We start from the raw sequence: 21,051 nt of genomic DNA, 5'->3' as shown, positions 1-21,051 counted from the left end.
TTTCGTGAAGTATTACAACATCACAACTGTATTGTATGTAATACTATTCGAGACCATGATTGTTTATGTGATCAATGTCCATAATGTAACATTATGTCCCAGTTCAAGTTCTTTTCTCTTTCCATTTCTGTGTTTTATCTTTACTAACTACTTAGGCCTGTTTACCAACTATTAAGTCTTGAGGTCTGAATAAGACAGCGTATGCATGAGATTAATGCTATCAGGCATTGAATAACAACCAGGTGATTCTGCAGATGCTGGCGTTATTTTGAAGGAATGCAGAGTTTATTACGGGTATGTATCCTTTTGTATTAGATGAGCGGTAGATTAAAATGCTCAGTTGCCAGAATCACATAGTAAATCGTCGGGTCATTGCTTTATGTATTTATAAGTGGATTTATTTTGGATGTTAGTTAGTTGGACCTCACACTATTTGAGCAGTGCATGGAGTAGCCCCGTTCGGGTGGTTGTCTTGCGTTATCTTACATCTGAGTGTCACATTGAACAGTCTAGTTGTTAGATCAGGTATCGTGAGTGCGGCAGGTTAGTTGTTTATGTTTACCCTTTTTTTAGCAACCGGGTTCCATAGCTGACTTTTTAGGGCGAGCATAGCTGCACGCAAGTGCTGCCTTTCCGGCATCTCGGTATCTATATGGGCTTTTAACTACGCCTACCTCACGCCCATAACTTTCACTCGTTCACAGACTTGCCTTTCAAAAATCCTTTGTTATCAATGGTAAATGCTTTACATTTGTCCCTCCTTGGGGTGGTTTTGTTACCGCCTTGGGGACCGACCCTTTTACACGGATCATTGCACGTTTGCCGATACGTTTGAATGTGAGTGAACTTCTTTTTCCTTTTGTGTCTCTCCTTCGTGCTCATGGCGGCCGTGGCAGTTTGAATCAGCTCGCTTGTGTCAACTGTTTTACTTTTCATTTTCAATGTATGTGGCAACAAAAGTCCAGTTAGAAATTTATAACACTAATAGCTCTAACTTGTTTATTCAGTTGCTGCCTTTTCGTCTCTGTCAGTTTTGTATTTGTGCATTACCCCCACAGAGATAATTTTTAAACAAAAAGCCCATTTACATGCAAATTATGACTTATCCCTCTTACGTGAAGAAAGTGTTTGGGAGACGGATATCAGGAAATAGCTTCTTTTGCCTCCCTCGCCCCTAAACCAAAGAAAGGCTTTTCCCTTAAACCCTCAAGCACCTTTGCAATTGTAAATAAATCCTTGTGTGTCTTCCAGGATTGGATTGAGCAGCTTGAAGGCGTGGTCACCACAACATCTTCCAGCTGCTCTTAACATGTTATGGGCCTCTTTTGGTGTTCATGGGGGCAGTAGAAACGTCTGTTTGGACAGTACATATGTGACATGTCTTCATAGCGCGGATGGAGACTCTAAATTTAAAATTACAGCAGCCTTGAAGCCTCACATAGGATCTTTGAGACTGGCGAGATGTGGCCATTCAGGGCTTTTGCAGATGCCTGCGGGAAAGCCTTCCTGCATGGGACTGCTTGCCGCATCTGGAGAGTAAACAAAGAATCGAGTAGAATCTTCAGTTTGGAGTTTTTACTCGTAATAAAGTCTCAAGAATATTTTCCTTTTTACATGGAGCCACTTTAAGAATTTTTGAGGCCCCAGACAAAATGTGGGGTGCCTTGTGCAGAAAACTTTCTATTTATGATCCATTTCCAGCTAATTCACACCCTGAAAATGCCAAACAATAATGAATGATACCTTAAATTTCAGAAACAATAATATAAATGCTACATCCCTCACCATACACCTGGGAGTTTAGGAGAACCTTTATTTTGAATTCATCATTATAAACTAAGTTACATGTCAGGCGGTCACTTCTCCTTTTTTACATCTAGGTCTTGGAAAGGTTTTCAGAGGTGCCTTGTCCCTAAATCAGTGGTTCCCAACCTTTTGACTCCTAAGGACCCACACTGGATCACTACTGGAAGCCAGGGACCCCCAAGCAATTTGTACAATTTAAATTTCAAACATTAAAACAGTAATTCACAAAAAATACACAAACAAGTACACAGCAAACAAATACTCGAATTACTAAAGATATATTTATTCTATATTGAGAAATATGCATAAATCAAAAAATGTGAATGGGAAGGTTGGTGCTGCATCTCAACATCTAACTTTTCAATGTTTGGTTTTATTTAGGAAAGCTAAATCCTCCGGTGAGATTCAACATTTTCCAAGTGACTTCTGTTTTTATTTGTTAGGTACATAAGGTCTGAGAAAGCTTTTGCACATAAATATGTGATGGGGAAAAGAAGTAAAACTATAAGAGCCTCTCTTGTCACCATAGCCTCTCTGTGACATGTAACTAATTTATTTTATAGCATCTCTTATACTAGTGTAGGGTGTCGGAGCACTTTTACACTTCACATGGTGTAGGATGCACATGTCATCCATACTGGTAGGCATTTTCTAATAGGTTTTGGTCTAGAGAAGCACAAATTTAGGATTCATAACAAAACACAGTGGTTAGCGTTGACTTTAATGATAAGAATGTATTTCTACGCAAGCAAACCTTTATTAGCAGCATAAGGCTAATGAAAGACTGAGGAAAAATATAACTTTCTAATTTGTGCCATGCAGTTTGCATGTAGCCCTTTGATGGCAATTCATAGCTCACTGTGCTACATTACAATTGTAACTTATGAACTGCACAGTGACATAAGAATCTCAATGACAAAAGCAGTAACTCACTGTGCTATACACATAAAATACTGTTCTTTGTATGATACACGTTTTTTACAGCAGTCATATTAACCACCTGGACTACTTTATATGAGTCAAAACTGCCATTAGAGAAAACTCCCATCTCCCTCTAGTGTGCTTGGACACAGGCATTACATCCGTAACTAGCATGATGCTGGTTTGGCATGTTGTCACATGGTTTGGAAGGTGCTGGAATTGGTCTTTTTTATTTTATTTTTATTCTGGTTTGTGACATCGTGATTAACAGTACTCCTTGTTTCCTGTTATTTCTTTTGTCTTTTTTGGTTTACCTTTTCACTCAGTACCACCCCTAAAGAAGGGACGCCTGGTCTCGAAATCCATTGGGTGTCATCTCAATTATGGACCATGCTCATTGGAAGAATTTTCTGTAATACACATTGCTGGATTTCTAAGCAATGTCCAGTTTTGTTTTGATGACTTTGTGTTTGTACATTCATGTAGATTAGATCATATAGTGAATGTATGAATACATTCTTGTTTTGTATTATGTTCTGATGTCTTGTTAATGTGATAAAACAATAACATAACCACTTCTTTGCTGTGCACATTGGGTTCAAGCCACGTAGCTGGCTTGGGGTTGTTTCTTCAGGAAAAAACACCTTTACCAGGTAGGAAAACCTTTTTTTTTCATATATTAATATCTCACTCATAAAGTGTCCATGGAAAGCCAGCAGGGCAGTGTATATAAAAAGTAGAACATTACATATTAATATAGTGTAACCTCATAAGGACTACAGGCCTTATTTCAAGTTTAACGGATTGCAAATTTTGCCACAGATGTGGCAGATGTCCCATCTACTGTATTACAAGGGCATTATAGACTATGACACTTGTAGTACAGAAGCATGGATATCTGTCATCTTTCAACGGAGTGCCCCAACTACTAAACTCTAATTAATGCCCTAAATATGAAAAAGCTGATTTCACAGAGTAGGTAAGATAGATTTTATATCATCAGGCCTAAGTATAATTGAAACCCTCATGTACATTTTCTCTTGGGAAAATGCTAGCAAATTGGTTCAAACTTAAAACTTCTAATTTCTTGATGAAAGAGTATTTGTGCTACATTTTGCCTCTCATAGGATTCTCTAGCTCCAGTCCCAGCAGAGGAAAAAGGGATTCTCAACCCTAACAGAGGAGATCTCTTCTAAACAGGGACTGGGGAGCTGGTTTAAGGAGAGTCCCTTTTGAGGGAAGAAGTGGTTATCCATTTTAGAATGAGAGCTTCTGGGAGTTTTTACTGTAATGCAAAGTAAGTACTGCAAAAGGAGGTGGGCATATGTTCAGAAAGTAGACAGGATTGAGAAGGGAAAACTCTCCGGTTTCTGGACAGTGAATAGGATCAGAATAGTACCTCACCATCACTTTCACATAATTCTTCCTGGCCAGGGAAGAAAAAACTTGAAGAAAGAAGAACCTGCTGAGAGAACAGAATTGAAGAGCTCCTGACACCTCCGGTCACACAGGAATGGAACTACTCTTTAAGGGTCTGATGCACGACCTCTTGTTTGCCTGCTCTAGAGATACAAAGAGCAGAAGTAATCTTGTCTTGAACAAGGTACAGCTGACTACTGAAGACTGAACACTGCAGAGGAGAGATCATTTGCAGAATAACTTCTCCTCAGGAAGACAGGAAAAAAATGCTGAGGCTGTCCCAGGGATTTGCAACCCTGGTGGGAAAAAAGCTAATCTTCTGTGGGACCTTGCATTATAGGTATCTGGCCTTGTTGAGCCAAGCCTTGCTGTCACTTCCAGCCTTGATTTGCTAAAGGCTATAGAGCAGTGCTTAATTTGTAAATAAAAACACGCTGGTGCCCAAAGCCCTCCTCTCAAACATGTGGCTGCTGCAATTAAATGTGGGAACACGGAATACTGAGGCGGCGTAATCCTGAAGCCATCTCAGGCCTCTTCAATCCTTATAAAGCCAATCCCTGCCACTTCCGCTCACTCTTGCAGCATTCTACTTTCTCCCTTTGTGACGCCTTTTCGTTTTTCCCTTCCTCCGTCTTGCCCATATGTGTCTTTTGCTGGCAGAAAATGCTTTAGGCAAAATAATAAGCCACAGCCCTCAACAATAAGTGCTGGTGCTCAGCACTGGAAACAACAAGCACAAATTAAGCACTGCTAAAGAGACCAAAAAATTAACTATGTCTGAAGGTAAAACCTTAGACCAGGGCAAAATGGCAAATCTAGCCCAGAAGCAAAGTAAACTCAGTAGCCTTGAAATCAAACTTGTCCTACTCTGACCTTTTGTCACCATAACCGATGGTATCAGCAGGAGCTATCCAACAGTGATTCCGCCTTCAAGGGACCCTTGCGTGCTTCAGCCTTTCCACATGCTGCAGTGAATGTCCTTGATCTCTAAAATGTAAAGTAAGTCAGAAGGTAAACATTTTAATGGAGGGCAACATAGTTTGTGTATCCAGCTTCTGCTTCATTGTGGTCAGCCTGAAATAGAAACTAGGTAATGGTCAATCACAAACTGAGACTTTAATTTGACGCTTTAATTTTTCTAGATAACTTCTGCTCTAAAATATTAACAATTCATAACTCCTTATCCCATTTTGACCATGCTAGTGTCTTTTATTGCTTATTAAATTTTACTTAATTTTGTAAATCCGTTTGGGAATCGTAATATGTTGTTTTCTTGACTGTAACATTGTTGGTACTGCCTAACCTTGACACACATTTCTCTAGAAATTACCAGCTGCGTGCCCCATTGCTGCCAGGGGTTGAACATAGGTTCACAGAGACTTGAGTTGAGACTTTAACAGTGTTCCCAAATTAATATTCCGGCTGTTAGAGTTGTCAGCCTTGGTGTGGTCTCCCCCAAACCTCTTTGCCTTCTCCCCTCCTGTTTTTTTCTGAATTTACTTTTGTGGGCCTTACCGCTCTGTGCCTGTTACCACTGCCAGTGTTAAAGTGGTTGTACTCACCCCCTTAAACATGATAAGATTGGGATAGCGCTGATTGGCATTTTTAGTTTACTTTTAAGTACCTACTAAAGTGGTATACCACATACCCAGGGTGGGAAATTAAATACTGTTAGTGGGTCTGCAGCACATATTGTGCCACCCACTTAAGTAGGCCCTAAAAACACGCCTCAGGTCTGCTATTGCAGCTTGTAAGTAGTTTTGAATTCAACTTGGCAAAACTCCCTTTTTAATAAATATAAGCCACCCCTAGGGAAAATCCTATACAGACCACAGGGCAGATTGCATTGTATTTAAAATAATGGACATGCAGTTTGGAGTTTTACATGTCCTTGTACTGAAAAATTCACAAATTCATTATTCATCAATGTAAGGCCTACCTCTCCCACATGATAACACTGGGTCAACTTATTACAATTAATGATTGATAATGTTTGTTTAGGAGCAAATAACATATCATTTTTGGTGTCCAGGGAATTGTTTATAAAATCCTCTTTAATAGTAAAGTAGGATTTTAAGTCACAATTCTAAAAATGCCTCTTTAAGAAAGTTGGCATTTTATTTCTTTACCCATTTGATGCCTGTAGCCTGCTCCTGGGTCACATGACAAGATGTAGTTGGCAGTTAGGCTTTGAGTGTTCCTCCCAGACAGCCATACATTAAAGAGCCTGCATGTTGGCAGGATGGGACATCCGAGGCACAACCAGAGGGCAGGGGGGTTGAGCTATGCCTCACTCACTTCAAAGACACTGTTTCGGCTCACATGCAAATAACTTCATAATAGCCTATTGTGCCTGCAGAAAGAGTGGGATCAGGGCAGGAAGGCAGGAAATTCCAGACACTCCTACAGGGGGAAAACTCCAAAAGGTTATTCCACTTCAAAGTATAAAAATGAGACCCTCATACCTACTCTTTATTTCACTTGTGGACTCTTAGAGAACTACCCTGCTGCCTGTGGCCTGTTGTGTACTTCAGAATACTGCCCTACTCCTCCAAAAGGGTTGCCATGTGCCCGCAGAGGACTGTCCTGCTGATGGAGACCTGATTTTGTGTTTGAACCCAAGACTTCAAGAGTAACTCCAAGGGCTAGTTGGCTGGCCTCCTGATTAGAGCCTCAGGGACCGGAAAGGCTCCAACCATCTTGAACCCACACCTGGACCCAACCTGAGTGAGTCCTGACCCTCCAAGTGGTGGCCCTTCAGTTAGGAACCTTGGATGTGGTGCTAAAGGTGCCAAGCTGGCTTAAATTCAGAACTTGGGACCTGAAACTTTTCTGCCAGAAAGTGCTCTGAGAACCGAGAGGGGTCCAGGACCTAACTGCTCGCTGATCTACCCAAGGTACATCACAGGTAAGTCTGACTTCACCACCCCTCCCACTAGGTACTTCTCTGCAGCAGCAAATCCTGTTTCGTGGCTCCTGGAAGATGGGGTATCCAACCTTGTGATGCCCTCATCAGCTACACCCTGCAGCTTCATCATGAGGGAGATTTCCAACCTCCATGTATGAGACAAAGGGGAATAGTTACGAGTCCCTTTGCATCGTTCTTGCACTATGGAATGTGGTGCAAGAGCAATGCAACTGAAAAAAATTTGATTTATGAAGCTGCGTAATGCCACCTTGCTTGGCCCTGAGGGGTTTCATACATTTAAAGCAATGCAACGCAGCACACATTGCTGCATTGCATTACTCTGCGTCAGGAAGGTGTTTCCATGAGTGTTTTGTGGGTTTTCCCACACAGCATCCATGGATTTTGACGCATTCAGAGATTCATCAGAAAAGGTAGACCTGGGAATGCACCAAAAACCTAGGCTTCCCCCGCGAGGCGAAACAAGGAGAAACATTCTTATTTCTCCCTGTTTTTCCTCTTTCTATGTGTGCTGCATTCAGCAGCACTCATTGAAAGAGGAAATAGCCTCACAGTCTGTTCTTCACATACACAATCCTGCATGCAGTGGAGGCACACCCGTGCACCATGATGCAAGGGTGTCTGCATTGGTGTTTAGCAGCCTATTGTGCACCAACACTGGGGAAAGGACAGTAATGCCTTTTCACCTATGTCTCAGTTTAATGCATGGACCAGACGGGCCTTTGCTTGCACAAATTGTATGCTAAAAGGGCGCACTACTTTCCCATTCTAGTGTGACCAAGCTACAGATGAAATTTACTAAATGCACAGTTCCAGAATCTCATGCAGCCAAGACTCTCTCACTTCAAAACACCCGGAATTCAAAACTGCTTTCTTTCTTGGACAATCCTTTTCAGGCTCAGCCATTTCAATTTCGAACACATTTCTGATCCAGTTAAGAATGGCGCCAGATATTCTGTCATTCAGGAAGAACCGCAAAAACCCTTGGGCCCGTATTTATACTTTTTTTTAGCGCCGCATTTGCGCCGCTTTTTGACGCAAAACGGCGCAAACCTACAAAATACAATGGCCCGTATTTATACTCCGTTTGCGCCGAATTAGCGTCGTTTTTTTCGACGCAAATTCGGCGCAAAACGAACGCCATATTTATACTTTGGCGTTAGACGCGTCTAGCGCCAAAGTATGGGCAAATAGCGTCATTTTTCTGCGTGAACGCCTTCCTTGCGTTAATGAGATGCAAGGAAGGCGTTCCCGTCTAAAAAAATGACGGCGACGCAAATGCGTCGTATTTATACTCCCGGGCAAAAATCACGCCCGGGAGGTGGCGGGTCAAAAAACCCCGCATTTGCGCCACTATTTAACGCCTGGGTCAGGGTAGGCGTTAAGGGGCCTGTGGGCTCAAAATGAGCCCACAGGTGCCCTCCCCTGCCCCCAGGGACCCCCCCTGCCACCCCTGCCCACCCCAGGAGGACACCCAAGGATGGAGGGACCCACCCCAGGGACATTCAGGTAAGTTCAGGTAAGTATAATTTTTTATTTTTTTTTAAAAAATTGGGTGGCATAGGGGGGCCTTATTTGTGCCCCCCTACATGCCACTATGCCCAATGACCATGCCCAGGGGACAGAAGTCCCCTGGGCATGGCCATTGGGCAAGGGGGCATGACTCCTGTCTTTACTAAGACAGGAGTCATTTAAATGGCGTCTGGGCGTAGAAAATAATGGCGCAAATCGGGTTGAGGCGATTTTTTTGCCTCAACCTGACTTGCCCCATTTTAAGACGCCCTAACGCCATTTTCCCCCTACGCCGGCGCTGCCTGGTCTACGTGTTTTTTTTCCACGCACACCAGGCAGCGCCGGTCTGCTAGCGCCGGCTAACGCCATTCCATAAATACGGCGCCCGCATGGCGCTTCAGAATGGCGTTAGACGGCGCAAAATTTTTTGACGCTAAACTGCGTTAGCGCAGTTTAGCGTCAAAAAGTATAAATATGGGCCTATGGTATTTTGCAAGTTTGCGCCGTTTTTGCGTCAAAAAACGACGCAAATGCGGCGCTAAAAAAAATATATAAATACGGGCCCAAATGTTTACAACTTTCCTAAATTAAGAACCCTGCTAATTAAAGAGACCATGCTCGCAACAATTTACTGGTTAATATTTTTTGAGTTTCCAATGTAACTCTGTCTGCTCACAATGTTGTCCTTTAACAATTCCTCCGTTCAACCTTCTTCTCTTCACTCCCCTCTTTCTCTTACAAATTGTTGACTCCCATGCCACTCCCTTAAACATATCTGGAAAATGTAGTTCTAGGTCTCGGTAACGCGCTCTAACACATGCTGGCGAAGCAGCTCTATAAAAAACAGTGAATACATCGATAAATAAAATAGTGGTGTTGACATATGAACCTCACACACTGAACAGTTTTCCAGCCAACACATGAACAAAGTCTGATACTGCATGCAAAATTGGCCTGTGCTTCACAAAGCCAGTTTTACATCAGAGAGTGTTGAGCGTTCCTTATTTATAGAAATCGTTTTTTTTGCTTGATGATTATCCAAAGGATCAAATAGTACCTATAAGAGTATATGAGCGTGTTCGCAGTAGAGTGGTCGGGAACACGTGATATAGAAGAGTGTTAAGTATTCACAAGCAGTCTCTGAGTTATTCATACTTCTATATGCAATTGCAGATTTATAGAAGATAGTTATAGATGGAAGGGAAACTGCGTGTCTCGAAAGGCGTGCATTATACACAGACAGTGAGGGGAAAGAAAACATATGTAATGGAACACTTTTTAATTTTGTGAATTTTATCTACATGAAATAAAATATATTACAAGTGTTTCTAATTTACAACCCTTGTGCAAGTGGATTATATTCAGTGGATTTTATTAATCGTAAAGACATTGCACATGGTCACTTAGGCTAAAGTAACAGTTTGGGAAAGCTTGTTTACATGAAGTTCCAATGAAACTGAGTTGTCAATGATTAAAGTCTATGATTTTACTGCTGCTGACTGGGTGGGTTGATAACCGTTTTCAACCAGTGCTGTCATTAGGACTGGGTTTAAGTTGCTGCTAGTAGTAAAACTTGTGTTTTCTGTAGTTGCGTTTTAAAGAGTTCTATGCCTCTTGGAAGAATAAAGGGTATTGTTTACAGAGAAGAGTTGTAAATTAATCTGCGTATCATCGTCATTTTAATGTAATCATGAATGTTAGCCACATTGCGAAAATGAGCTTAAATAACCAATGGTGGTGTAGCTATTTGTGTATTCTGACCATTCTGATAATTGAGCATTGATACCACTTGGTGATCTGGTTGATATTAGAAAATCTGTGAAAAGCCCGTCAGAATCAGCAGGCTATTTTGACCAAAATTACTAAACTGGCTAAACGAAAGGGCAAACGTTGCATTCAATCTTTGTACTATTTTTCCTTGCTCTTTCACTGAATGCTCAAAAAGGATGCTAAAGATGGCTGGTAGAGACTTTGGCCCATATTTGTACTTTTTCAGCACCGCGATTGCGTCATTTTTTGACGCAAAAGCAGCGCAAACTTGCAAAATACCATTGTATTTTGTAAGTTTGCGCCATTTTTGCATCAAAAAGCGGCGCAAATGCAGCACTAAAAAAGTATAAATATGGGCCTTAGTTTTAATGGAATTGAATACCCTGTAAACCTATCCAATTCCACCCCAAGGCTTTGCCAGGGGACAGCTGGAAATTATGTGGTTTAACAACTCAGAAGTCTAATTAGTGCATTGAGCTCTACTTCTGCAGGCTCTAGCGTTTTTCCGAAATGTTCACTAAAGCATATTTGTGAAATTGTTAATAGTTAATTTAGGTGACAGTGGCCCACCACTTTAAATCCTGCTCACTGAGAAAGCTTTGTTCAAACCCAGGTAACTTCGGCAAAAGAAGCAGGAAATGTGTGATAGGTTCAATATGTATCACATAACCTCAAAGTAAAGAAACCCAATAAAATTATGAAATCAAGTTAGGAAAAATCAAGATTAATTAATTGATGAGCAAAATTACACAAAAATGGTAACAGTTGGATGAAGGGAACCGGACATGTGAATTTTCAAGGTTTTAAAACCGAGAGCATCAATGAAACATAACGAACCAATTAAAATCAATGTTTGCAGTTGAAAGGGACCTCTGTATCACTTATGGCCAAACTGCATTGAGCATGGAATAGGTAACTATTGTAGGCTGCACAGTTTAAAAGTTTTACTTTGGTACTTGGGGCCCTTTTAAGAGTTTCACACCCTCCAACAGGTGGCAGATATTTACAGAGGATGGGACATTCAAAGTTTTTTGCAGATGTGCTGCATCTGCCCAACTCTAAACAAGAGTCTTCCATTGTTTTTCTAGAAGTAAAATTTCTCCAGCAGTTAGGGTACGATGTTAATGTTGGCGAGGGTCTCTCAAAGTTGGATATGTTGCGTTGGGGCTTCAGCTAAAACCTTCAGATTAAGTCACCAGTGAGATGACTTTGCCTTGACCTTGTCGCTGTCCAGATAGTCACTTTTTTGGTTCTTAAAAATCTTCATTTTGGGTAAGGTAGGATTCAGAAGTGACAAAGACTCCACAGGGTTGGATACTCCTTATTTTCAGTATTGCAGTAGCCTCAAGCTTTGTTTGGGTGCGACAAACAAACAATTGTTAGCTGCACACACCAATAAACAAGAAAGTTACACTTTTTTGCACATGTTGGGAAAGTTACTCCTGGTCATCCACATTGCTTTCAGGATTCAGGAGAAACTGCTAAGATTCGGGTGTCACTCCAACAAGAAGTCAACCTGGGTCCAGGTAGGTCCACTTCAAAATAGGTAGCTGGTTACTCCACATGGAGCCCTCAACAGTCTTTTGTGTACCTGAGGCAAGAAAGAAGGCGTCAACTAACCTTGGAACAGCACTTGCTACCCCTGGGTAAACTGAATAGCAAGCCAAGTCTCTGTCCTCTATAAATGTCCAGAGAGAAGCTTCCTTTTTAATATTCACCTGATTAATTTGCTTACTGATGAGCTTGTGTTGGGTTACCAGTTTCATATGGTATAGTAGCGGGTGATTAGTGACAATTGCTGATGCATTCTCTATGGAGTACACAAAGCCTCCCATCATACGTTTGCAGCAGTTCCCTATTGCCTGCGTGCACAGTATCATAAAATATTATGTTCAAAATGGCAAAACCCAGGGATCTGTGTTCACAGCTCCCAAACTCCCTCCAGCTCCTGCCCTGGTGAACTGAGTATCACACCAACGCCTGGTGGATAAACATGTCAAAGGCTAGGCCTAGGTATCGCTCATCTCTTTTTTGTCTGCTCCCAGCTGCCACATCCCGAGACAGGTAGTCGGTGATTACTCCACCAAGCTTTCCTGCTCTCAGAAGTAGCACTGTTGGTTCTTGACAGGAAGACTTACTTACTGTCAGGAGGAATGCCAAGCAAGATTGATGTCATTACTGCTATAGATTCTGAGCAGCACAGAGTATGATTTTACAGGGCTTCCTTTACCTTCAGCGTTGAACTAAATGTTTCATAAACACAACAACTAAACTAGTTGTTTCCTAGCCGCAATTGAATACACTTAATTTAAATCATACGATCAAGCCCAGTCATAGAAAATAGTCCCTTAATTGAAATGGGTGCTCCAAGCCGTGTGTCAGAGAAGTGGTTAGAAGAATTCTCTTCAAAGGTTGTGAACACTCTCCAAGTGTAATTTAGCGATATTAACAAACATTGGTAAAGTTTGTAAATTAAAATGCTATCGTTTTCAGCACAGCTGATTAAGCTAGTGTGTTAGATGTAAAAATATTCGTGCAGGAAGTTATTCTTAGGAGTCTGTAGCCAGTGCTGCCATATGCTAGGATTGTAAAAAACAACGCCGACTAGTCTTGATTCCACTTTATGTAGATTTTTTGCACTACCCCACAGTTTTTTTCCTCTTCATCGCTCTGTTGAAGTTACTGTTCATTTCCTACTTTCTCCCTTTGTTACTGTTTGCCTAGCCCTTCTTCCTCCTTCTGTCTCCCTAGTTTCACCTCTGCTCTCTTACTCTTGGCAAGTTTGACAATTTAGTCAGACTCAAATAGGGTATGTGCCGAAAACAGGCAACCACAAGCACCAATTAAGCTCCCGATGTAAGTGCTTCAGAAATTATGCAATAATTTATCCATTTATTTCTGTTTTTATATGGGGCTGTATCAGAATAAAGAATATGTTGGGCAGTGATTGCCAAACTTTTTATAACCATGATTCAATTTTTAGAAAAACAAACCTTTGCAACGATTTAGCTTTAATGGCCATGAAGTTGAGGTGGGCCATTTTTTAGTGGTGAGCCCGCGAGTGCATGCATCTTGCTTACAAGACTGTTGTGTACAGTAAAGGGCTAAAGCTTTGTGTGATAGCACACTGTCCTTTGACAGACAGCATTCCATTGAACAGGCCACTAAATTTACACAGTCATACAGTTTTACTGATAAAACTATATTGCACACAAATGATAATATATGGACTTAGGCTTTCAACTTATATATTTATCATTTGTGCATCACTAACTAAAGTGTTTTGATTTTCTTTATCCAATTAAACTCTTTATTTGAGAATTACAAAAAAAGGGCTAAATTTTTTGCGTTTCTAATTGCTGAATGTGTACAGTTCACTTACAGTTCTTTCATTTTGCTGTGTGGTACAAAAATGGAATCCTAAAGTCATTACTTTCACATTGGCTGTACCAAGCAAGGTTGTCACACAATTCACTTTCTTTTTCTTTCGCTAACTGCAAAGTGAGAGGAGTTTGTAAACACCAATCAGCATGTTAAAAAAGCAGCAAATTGTCAGAAGGCATAGCCTGATACTTGAAATTTGCCTTTGAAGTGCAACAAATGTGGCAAGATGAATATAGAATGTAAAGACTTCTTTATTTCTTGGACTTCCACACCCAACAAAAATCGGCTCCTGGAGACACACAGCTTGGGAAACACCGAATAGGGGAAAACTATTCTCTAGAAGTTACTTAGAGACAGGTCAGCTTTCCTATTCTTACATGTGTTTTATCTATTACAAAACATATTTTATGAAATGTCTAACCTACTCACATAAAATGATAGACAGCCGAAGTATTTTTTCAGATTCGCGGGTACTGCCAAATGCTGGCTTGCCGAATACTAACACTGCCGAGTCTTCATTACCAACCACTAGGAACCACCAGCAAAAATTAAGCTCAGCATATGAGTGCTGCAAAACGTATGGAACATTTACCAAATTATCGTTTTTATGGGGGATAGGTTGTAGGAATGAGGAATCAGTTAGAGACAAATATTTTGTTCGAACTTCAATTAAACACGGGTCAACTTAGTTTTTTAATACTTTCTATTCACGTCTATCTCTAACTCTCCACAATGATGTTACTTCTGTATCAGTATAAAGGTTTATAGTAAATTCCCCAAGCAGATTGTCTTAAAGTCAAGTGTTATTAAAATTACCTACTGGGGAAGATGTGATAAAAGGGCCATATGAAGACAATGTTAATTACTGAAACAACATAAAATACTAAACGACAATGGATGCGGCTACTATAAAATCAACAACTTTAGAAAATAATGGAGCAAACATTCTTCGATATTGTACACAGCAGTATGTTTTGGACTGAAACACAAATACTATAGTCTGAGACAAACCTGAACACTGACAGAAGAAATAGCACCGATTTAGAAAACATAATGGTGTACAATAAAGAGAAACAACTTCAGGGCGTTTACCAAGACTTGGAGCTTTAGAACGCAGTACACAGACATGCTTTCATTCTTTACTAACAGAACATTTTTAGAGATCATTTAACCCAATTAGCAACCATGTTGAAGAAGAGTATGTAATGAGTTGACACACATAAACAGGTAAGAAGCAATTAAATAAATACATTGATGTATGGTTATGTTTAATGCTGACTATAATATTTTCAGACATTTAGGCTACAGCTAGTAATTATTTAGAGCAAACAGAAACAATCTTAGAGGTCATTACAATGAATACATCTAGGTCATGTAGCCACACCACATGCTATTTTGGTGGCTTAAGGAAAATAGTAATGCCCGGCACAAATCATCCATCAAAAATGGCACTCAACAAAAACAATAATCAGACAAATACTTCACAAGCGTGCTATTAAGTGAAATAACTGTCCAACTTTGTTGGACAATGAGCAAATGTGCTTCTTCTGACATCTATTTGCACCACTCTACTTGCAACTTCCAGCCTAGCACCAAGCTCCATCGTTGCCTAGAAAATGTACCTGAAAGCCAAATTATTGTCACAATTTGCCTGGTCCAGCCTACTACATTTTGATGTTGGAGCTGTGGTAGGTGCTGGGGAGGCACAGCTACTTCACAGTCACCTGTTTGGAATCAGGCAGCCCCCTTCATAAACTGCCCTACTGCTGCAGCCAGGTAGTGGAGAAAGAAAATTTGGGCAGAGCAGGGTGAAGGTGCTTTTTAGGAGACATCTGTACTGATTGAGGCTGAGACTCATTTTGATATTAGTGAGACATGAAGGATAAAAAAGCATGTCCATACACAAGTTATTTTTAAATTCCATTTAATTCGTTGGCATTGCAGTTTTAACTTCAAAACAAGTGTATACACTCATCTCAAAGATATTTCACATGTGCTCTGGCCCAAATAAAAGCCAGAGAAAAAGGTTGTCTCAGGTTTCTTGTTGCGAAGAGAACAACACAGATAAGACTGCCTGCAGTCTAGGTAACCTGGGCTTTTGTTGTTATCTAAGCTTGTAATAAGTGGGGATGTTGCAGCAGACAGCGAAGCTCACGGCAGACACTGGTGCAAATATACATAAAATGTTCAGAGGCTGTCCTGAGTGAACTCAATAGAAAGCAGTAACAGATCAGATCCCTTGAAATGCCACAGAAATAAAGACAATTAAAGGACAACCCAGGGTCTTCTGAAGCAGAAAAGAAATCAATGACAACCTCATGGAAGGACTGGGGAATTACATGAGGACTGCTTACCTGTGGATCCTTAGATTCTTTTTAGGTGCCGAAAGATCATTCTTAAAAAACAGTTAGAATAATGACTGAATTAACCCAAAACGAAGTTTCGAGTGTAAGAGGAGAGGTGACCTTTATAAGGATGTCCAGGTCTCAGTGTTCCCTGATTTAAGCAGCACCGGAAGATATGAGAACTGTAACCAGCAAAGAAAGCATCCCTAAATCTTCAGTAAAGGGGTGGGTAGTGTTTCTCACTGTAGTTCAGAATGACAAACAGTACACCTTTTGGGAGTCGGAGCATGCCAGATGCTTACTGAAAAAATGGCAGAAAAGCAATTTGGAAGTTAGTGACTAGCGGGAGCAGGGGGAGAGTACATGGCAAGTATTGATCCCAAAACAAGTATTAAAGTAATAACAGTGTCTATGTTAGGCATCCGTTTTCAGCTTCGATTAACTGCATCTCTGAGTCTAGATTACATTTTGATGGTTAAGTGAGTGGATGCTTCCTGGTTAGGGAGGTGGCTTTCAAAGGGGAAGAAAAAATGGTATAGTAAGAATGTATTCCATCATTCAGGCTGTTTCCTCTGCACACCAATCAATTTTGGGTGTGATCACCTCCCTTTCCCACCCTTAAAACTAACTTTTGCTGCCTGTAATAGAAGTACATTAGTGGCCGTTTTGAAGATAGGAAAATATTTGCACAGGTTTAGTGAATTCTTACATAAGATAACCCCAAAGTGGAATGCCCACAAGATCCATGATGCGGTAAGGGAATTTACTTACAAATACCAATTTAATTGCTAATATTATATGGGATGAGTAGAAGTTACAGTTGCATAGTTTGTGAACCAACACATTTCAGTTTTACATATTTTACTGTGCATTAATGGCTAAAACTGTCTACTTGGAACTGTATGTGGCTATCTGACCTGGAGGACTTTGTTGCTGACTATCTGATGACCACTATCTTGTATCTAAATGATTTCTTGCTACGCAGAGATTGAGGACCTATGACTGAGGTATGTTTGTATTGTTAATCAAATTGCTAATAAAGAAATGCAATAAAACACATTTCAAAAATGTGGAGTTAGAGTTTAGCTTGAAACCTATGCCACTTCAGCCAATGATTATATTTATCTCTATTTATAATTGTTATTATAAATTACACATATTTAAAATTCATAACCAACACAGGCATTTCTAAATACAGACTTGTGTATAGAGTGAACTGAACAGTATAATTTATTTAAGATAATTATATTTCTATTTTAAATGGTAAATGTTAATAGTAGTCTAAGAGATATTAATGCCAATTAAAGAAAGAGCCACATATCTACTCAAGATCCAACAAGTCACCATTTTATTTGAATAGTTCCTGCTTACCTTTCTTCCCCCTGTGTTAATGCGCAGTGGAGTTAGAAATGGGTCGTATATCATATGGCTGGTTTTTATATTGATGGGTGACTGTCTTTTCCCAACAGCACAAAGATTCCAGCCTGAATTTATTAGTCCCCAAAAAGAAGGAACTATCAAAAGAAATAAAAAGTTTGTTATTTAAAAATAAGGAAAGATCTACATTTCATACAAATGAGCACAATTTTTCATCTAATCATTCTTTTATATTAATACACTCTTAAAATGTATAACTATGCATTTTTATTGACATTGAACATAATACTTGAAAAATCATCCATTACAATCATTTATGTATCCAATCAAAAAGTGCAGGTAAATATCTTTATGCACGAGCACATCCCTTCCCAATGCCTAGCTGCTCTGCCTACAGATCATGCCTCCTGTGTGACATTACTTTACATTCTCCATTAGTGTAACATTACCACTTGTAAAACTTTCTTTTTTCCCTTTTGTTTTTTCTTAGAAAAGCACATGACTGGATAGCCTTGACTCACTTGTTCACCTCAGGCATCCAGCTCAGCTTCAAAATGGTCATACAGGCCATATATGATTTAGGTAAGCAAACTTGATATGCATTATACAAGTATTGATCAGTATTGCCTGTGCCCTAGTGTCCTCAAAGACTCTATGGTATACTCCCTAATACAAAGTTACACAATGCTCTGTTAATTGTTTTTTTATCATTAGCATCTTGATCAGTACGTTAGCGATTTCCCAGAAGGGAAGCCTACATTAACATGAATATTGCTTCATTTTGAAACCTGTACACTATTTGTTCATAGGAGGAAATTTTGGCTCATTGACAATTGATGGGAGGTTGGTTCAGTGCTTTGACTCTTGTGCATAAGAATAGTTTGCTTAGCAACTATAATTCATTAAAAAATAATTTAGTATAGATTAATCAGTGTAGTGAGATGAAGTCTCACTGTGCAAGCCTGTTAGTAAAAATGTCAAAATAAGCCCTACTCTCAACCCTTTATGTGATCACTTCTCACGTTTTAGCATGCTTAGACATCTTCCTATTTTCTGTGAAGTTGTGCAGGAGTCCAACCCCCACATAACTGTCAAGGCACCTTCTTGATGTGTCACTGTTCCCCAAAGATCAGCTTTGAAATGTCCTGTACAAACCTGCAGAAAGTTCCCTTACTAGTGCTTTTCAACAGTGGTGGTGAAGACCATAGCGCAAACCACACAAATATACTCTCAGGAAAGTAGTTTTTACTATATAATGCTTATTTACTTCTAGCAAATATGTAATTTACTGGGATTTCTTTGAAAATCGGTAAAACATGTCTCTGACTGAATTGGAAGTTTCAGCATTTATACCAGCAGTAGGAATTACTTATTCATGTGAGAAATACCAACCACATTTCGAAGACAAGAAAAGGCTATCAATTTTCCATCTAGTTCTGTGTCTTTGGAAACACTGCTCTTCCTTGTTTGGCTGTTTTGTAACCTATGTCAGGATATTTTAATTAAATGTACATTTTGCAGTTGAATGGCTAAAACTTAGATATTGATTTAGCCTATAACCATTGGGGATCCTTTTGCTGTATGTAAGGGCACACTAGTCTTGGGATATCACATGTAGTTTGTTATCTTATAAACGTTTACTCAGAGTATTTGTAACACATTTTCACAACATCCGTTGTTTACTCTAGTGTCCATGCAGTTCAATATTGTTTGTGCAAATGATTTATGGTACTCGTACTTCTGAGAAAGTTATATTCTTCTAAAGTTCAAAAGAGATATTTTTGTATATAGAAGGAGTTCCCATCTAATATGTTATAGCATACCATTATTTTCTTCCATAACTTAGTTTTAGCACCTAATGGAGCTATACACTCAGAACATATGATTTTATGTGTTATCCGTCAGACAGTCATGGTTGCAACAGAGTAAAGGAAGTTCTTGTCAGCAGCTAAATCACAGTGGCCAGAGCATGACTGTAGAGGAATTAATCAAGGAAAGAACACCTATTAATGGTTTTCCCACTGAAATTCGTAAAAAGTGATTTGATCGCATACTGAGTACTTGATACTTCACCTTGAGAGGTAATTGATCAACATCTAAAATATATATCAAATATATCCATATGGTTTCACCATGTATATCCGTATGGTGGTGTCACTGCCATGAAAAGGTTGGCAGAAAGACAGGGTTGGGGCCACAGGGGGGCCCCTGCACTGCCCAACACTATGTCATGGGCAGTTCAGGGGCCCCCGTCAGTACTCTTGGAATGGGCACTGTCTGCCATGGTAGACAGTGCACATTCCTAGTGTGCTTTCTGTTGTGGCATTGGCTTTGGCTCTCTCTGAAGGCCAAAGCCAATGCCGTTGCACTGTTTCCACCGGCTAGCGTGGAGGAGACATCATAATACAATGGTGGGTGTTGGACCTGGCTTTTTGACAGGGACATCCCCAAACTTTTTGCCTCCTTCCTCCTATTTTTTCTGACCTGTTGTTGTTGGCTTTTGACCTCTGGGCACTTTACCACTGCTAACCAGTGCTAAAGTGCATATGCTCTCTGTGTAAATTGTACTACTGATTGGTTTATCCATGATTGACTATTTAATTTACTTGTAAGTCCCTGGTAGAGTGCACTACATGTGCCTAGGGCAGGTAGATTAAATGCTACTAGTGGGCCTGCAGCACTGGTTGTGCCACCCACCTCAGTAGCCCCTTAACCTTGTCTTAGGCCTGCCATTGCAAGGCCTGTGTGTGCAGTTTCACTGCCACTTTGACTTTGCATTTAAAGGTATTTGCCAAGCCTAGAACTCCCCTTTTTCTATACATAAGTCACCCCTAATGTGTGCCCTAGGTAACCCCTAGAGCAGGGTGCTGTGTGGGTAAAAGGCAGGACATGTACTTGTGTGGTTATATGTCCTGGTAGTGTAAAACTCCTAAAATCGTTTTCACACTACTGTGAGGCCTGCTCCCTTCATAGGCTAACATTGGGGCTGCTCTCATACATTGTTGAAGTGGCAGCTGCTGATCTGAAAGGAGCAGGAAGGTCATATTTAGTATGGCCAGAATGGTAATATAAAATCCTGCTGAATGGTGAAGTCGGATTTAATATTACTATTCTAGAAATGGCACTTTTAGAAAGTGAGCATTTCTTTGCACTAAAATCTTGTTGTGCCCTTCAATCCACGTCTGGCTAGGTTTAGTTGACAGCTCCTTGTGCATTCACTCAGACACACCCCAAACACAGGGTACTCAGCCTCACTTGCATACATCTGCATTTTGAATGGGTCTTCCTGGGCTGGGAGGGTGGAGGGCCTGCCCTCACACAAAGGACTGCCACACCCCCTATTGGGACTCTGGCAGACAGGATTGAGCTGAAAGGGGGCTTGGTGCATTTCTTAGAGACTCTTTGAAGTCATCCCCACTTCAAAGGCACAACTTAGTATAAAACAGGGCCTCTGCCCTACCTCATCAGACACTTGCTGGAGAAGAAACCTGAACCAGAAACTACATCCTGCCAAGAAGAACTGCCTGGCTGCTCAAAGGACCCACCTGTCTGCTTTCTACAAAGGACTGCTGCCTTGCTGTTGCCCTGCTG

At 40.4% G+C, this 21,051-nt stretch overlaps 1 protein-coding gene across 1 annotated transcript in view; it reads right to left on the bottom strand.

The window, feature by feature from the left end:
• Positions 1-21,051, bottom strand: part of CA10 (carbonic anhydrase 10) — a 683,032-nt gene that overhangs the window by 381,759 nt on the left and 280,222 nt on the right. Inside the window, exon 3 of the mRNA XM_069200032.1 lies at positions 17,455-17,597. Within this exon, the coding sequence (XP_069056133.1) occupies positions 17,455-17,597 (143 nt within the window). The remainder of the gene's footprint in view (positions 1-17,454; positions 17,598-21,051) is intronic.

Source organism: Pleurodeles waltl, chromosome 7 (genome assembly GCF_031143425.1).
Source record: "Pleurodeles waltl isolate 20211129_DDA chromosome 7, aPleWal1.hap1.20221129, whole genome shotgun sequence".
Lineage (NCBI taxonomy): Eukaryota > Metazoa > Chordata > Amphibia > Caudata > Salamandridae > Pleurodeles > Pleurodeles waltl.
Note: the sequence above shows the minus strand (reverse complement) of the source record. Positions and strands in the feature narration are given on the sequence as shown.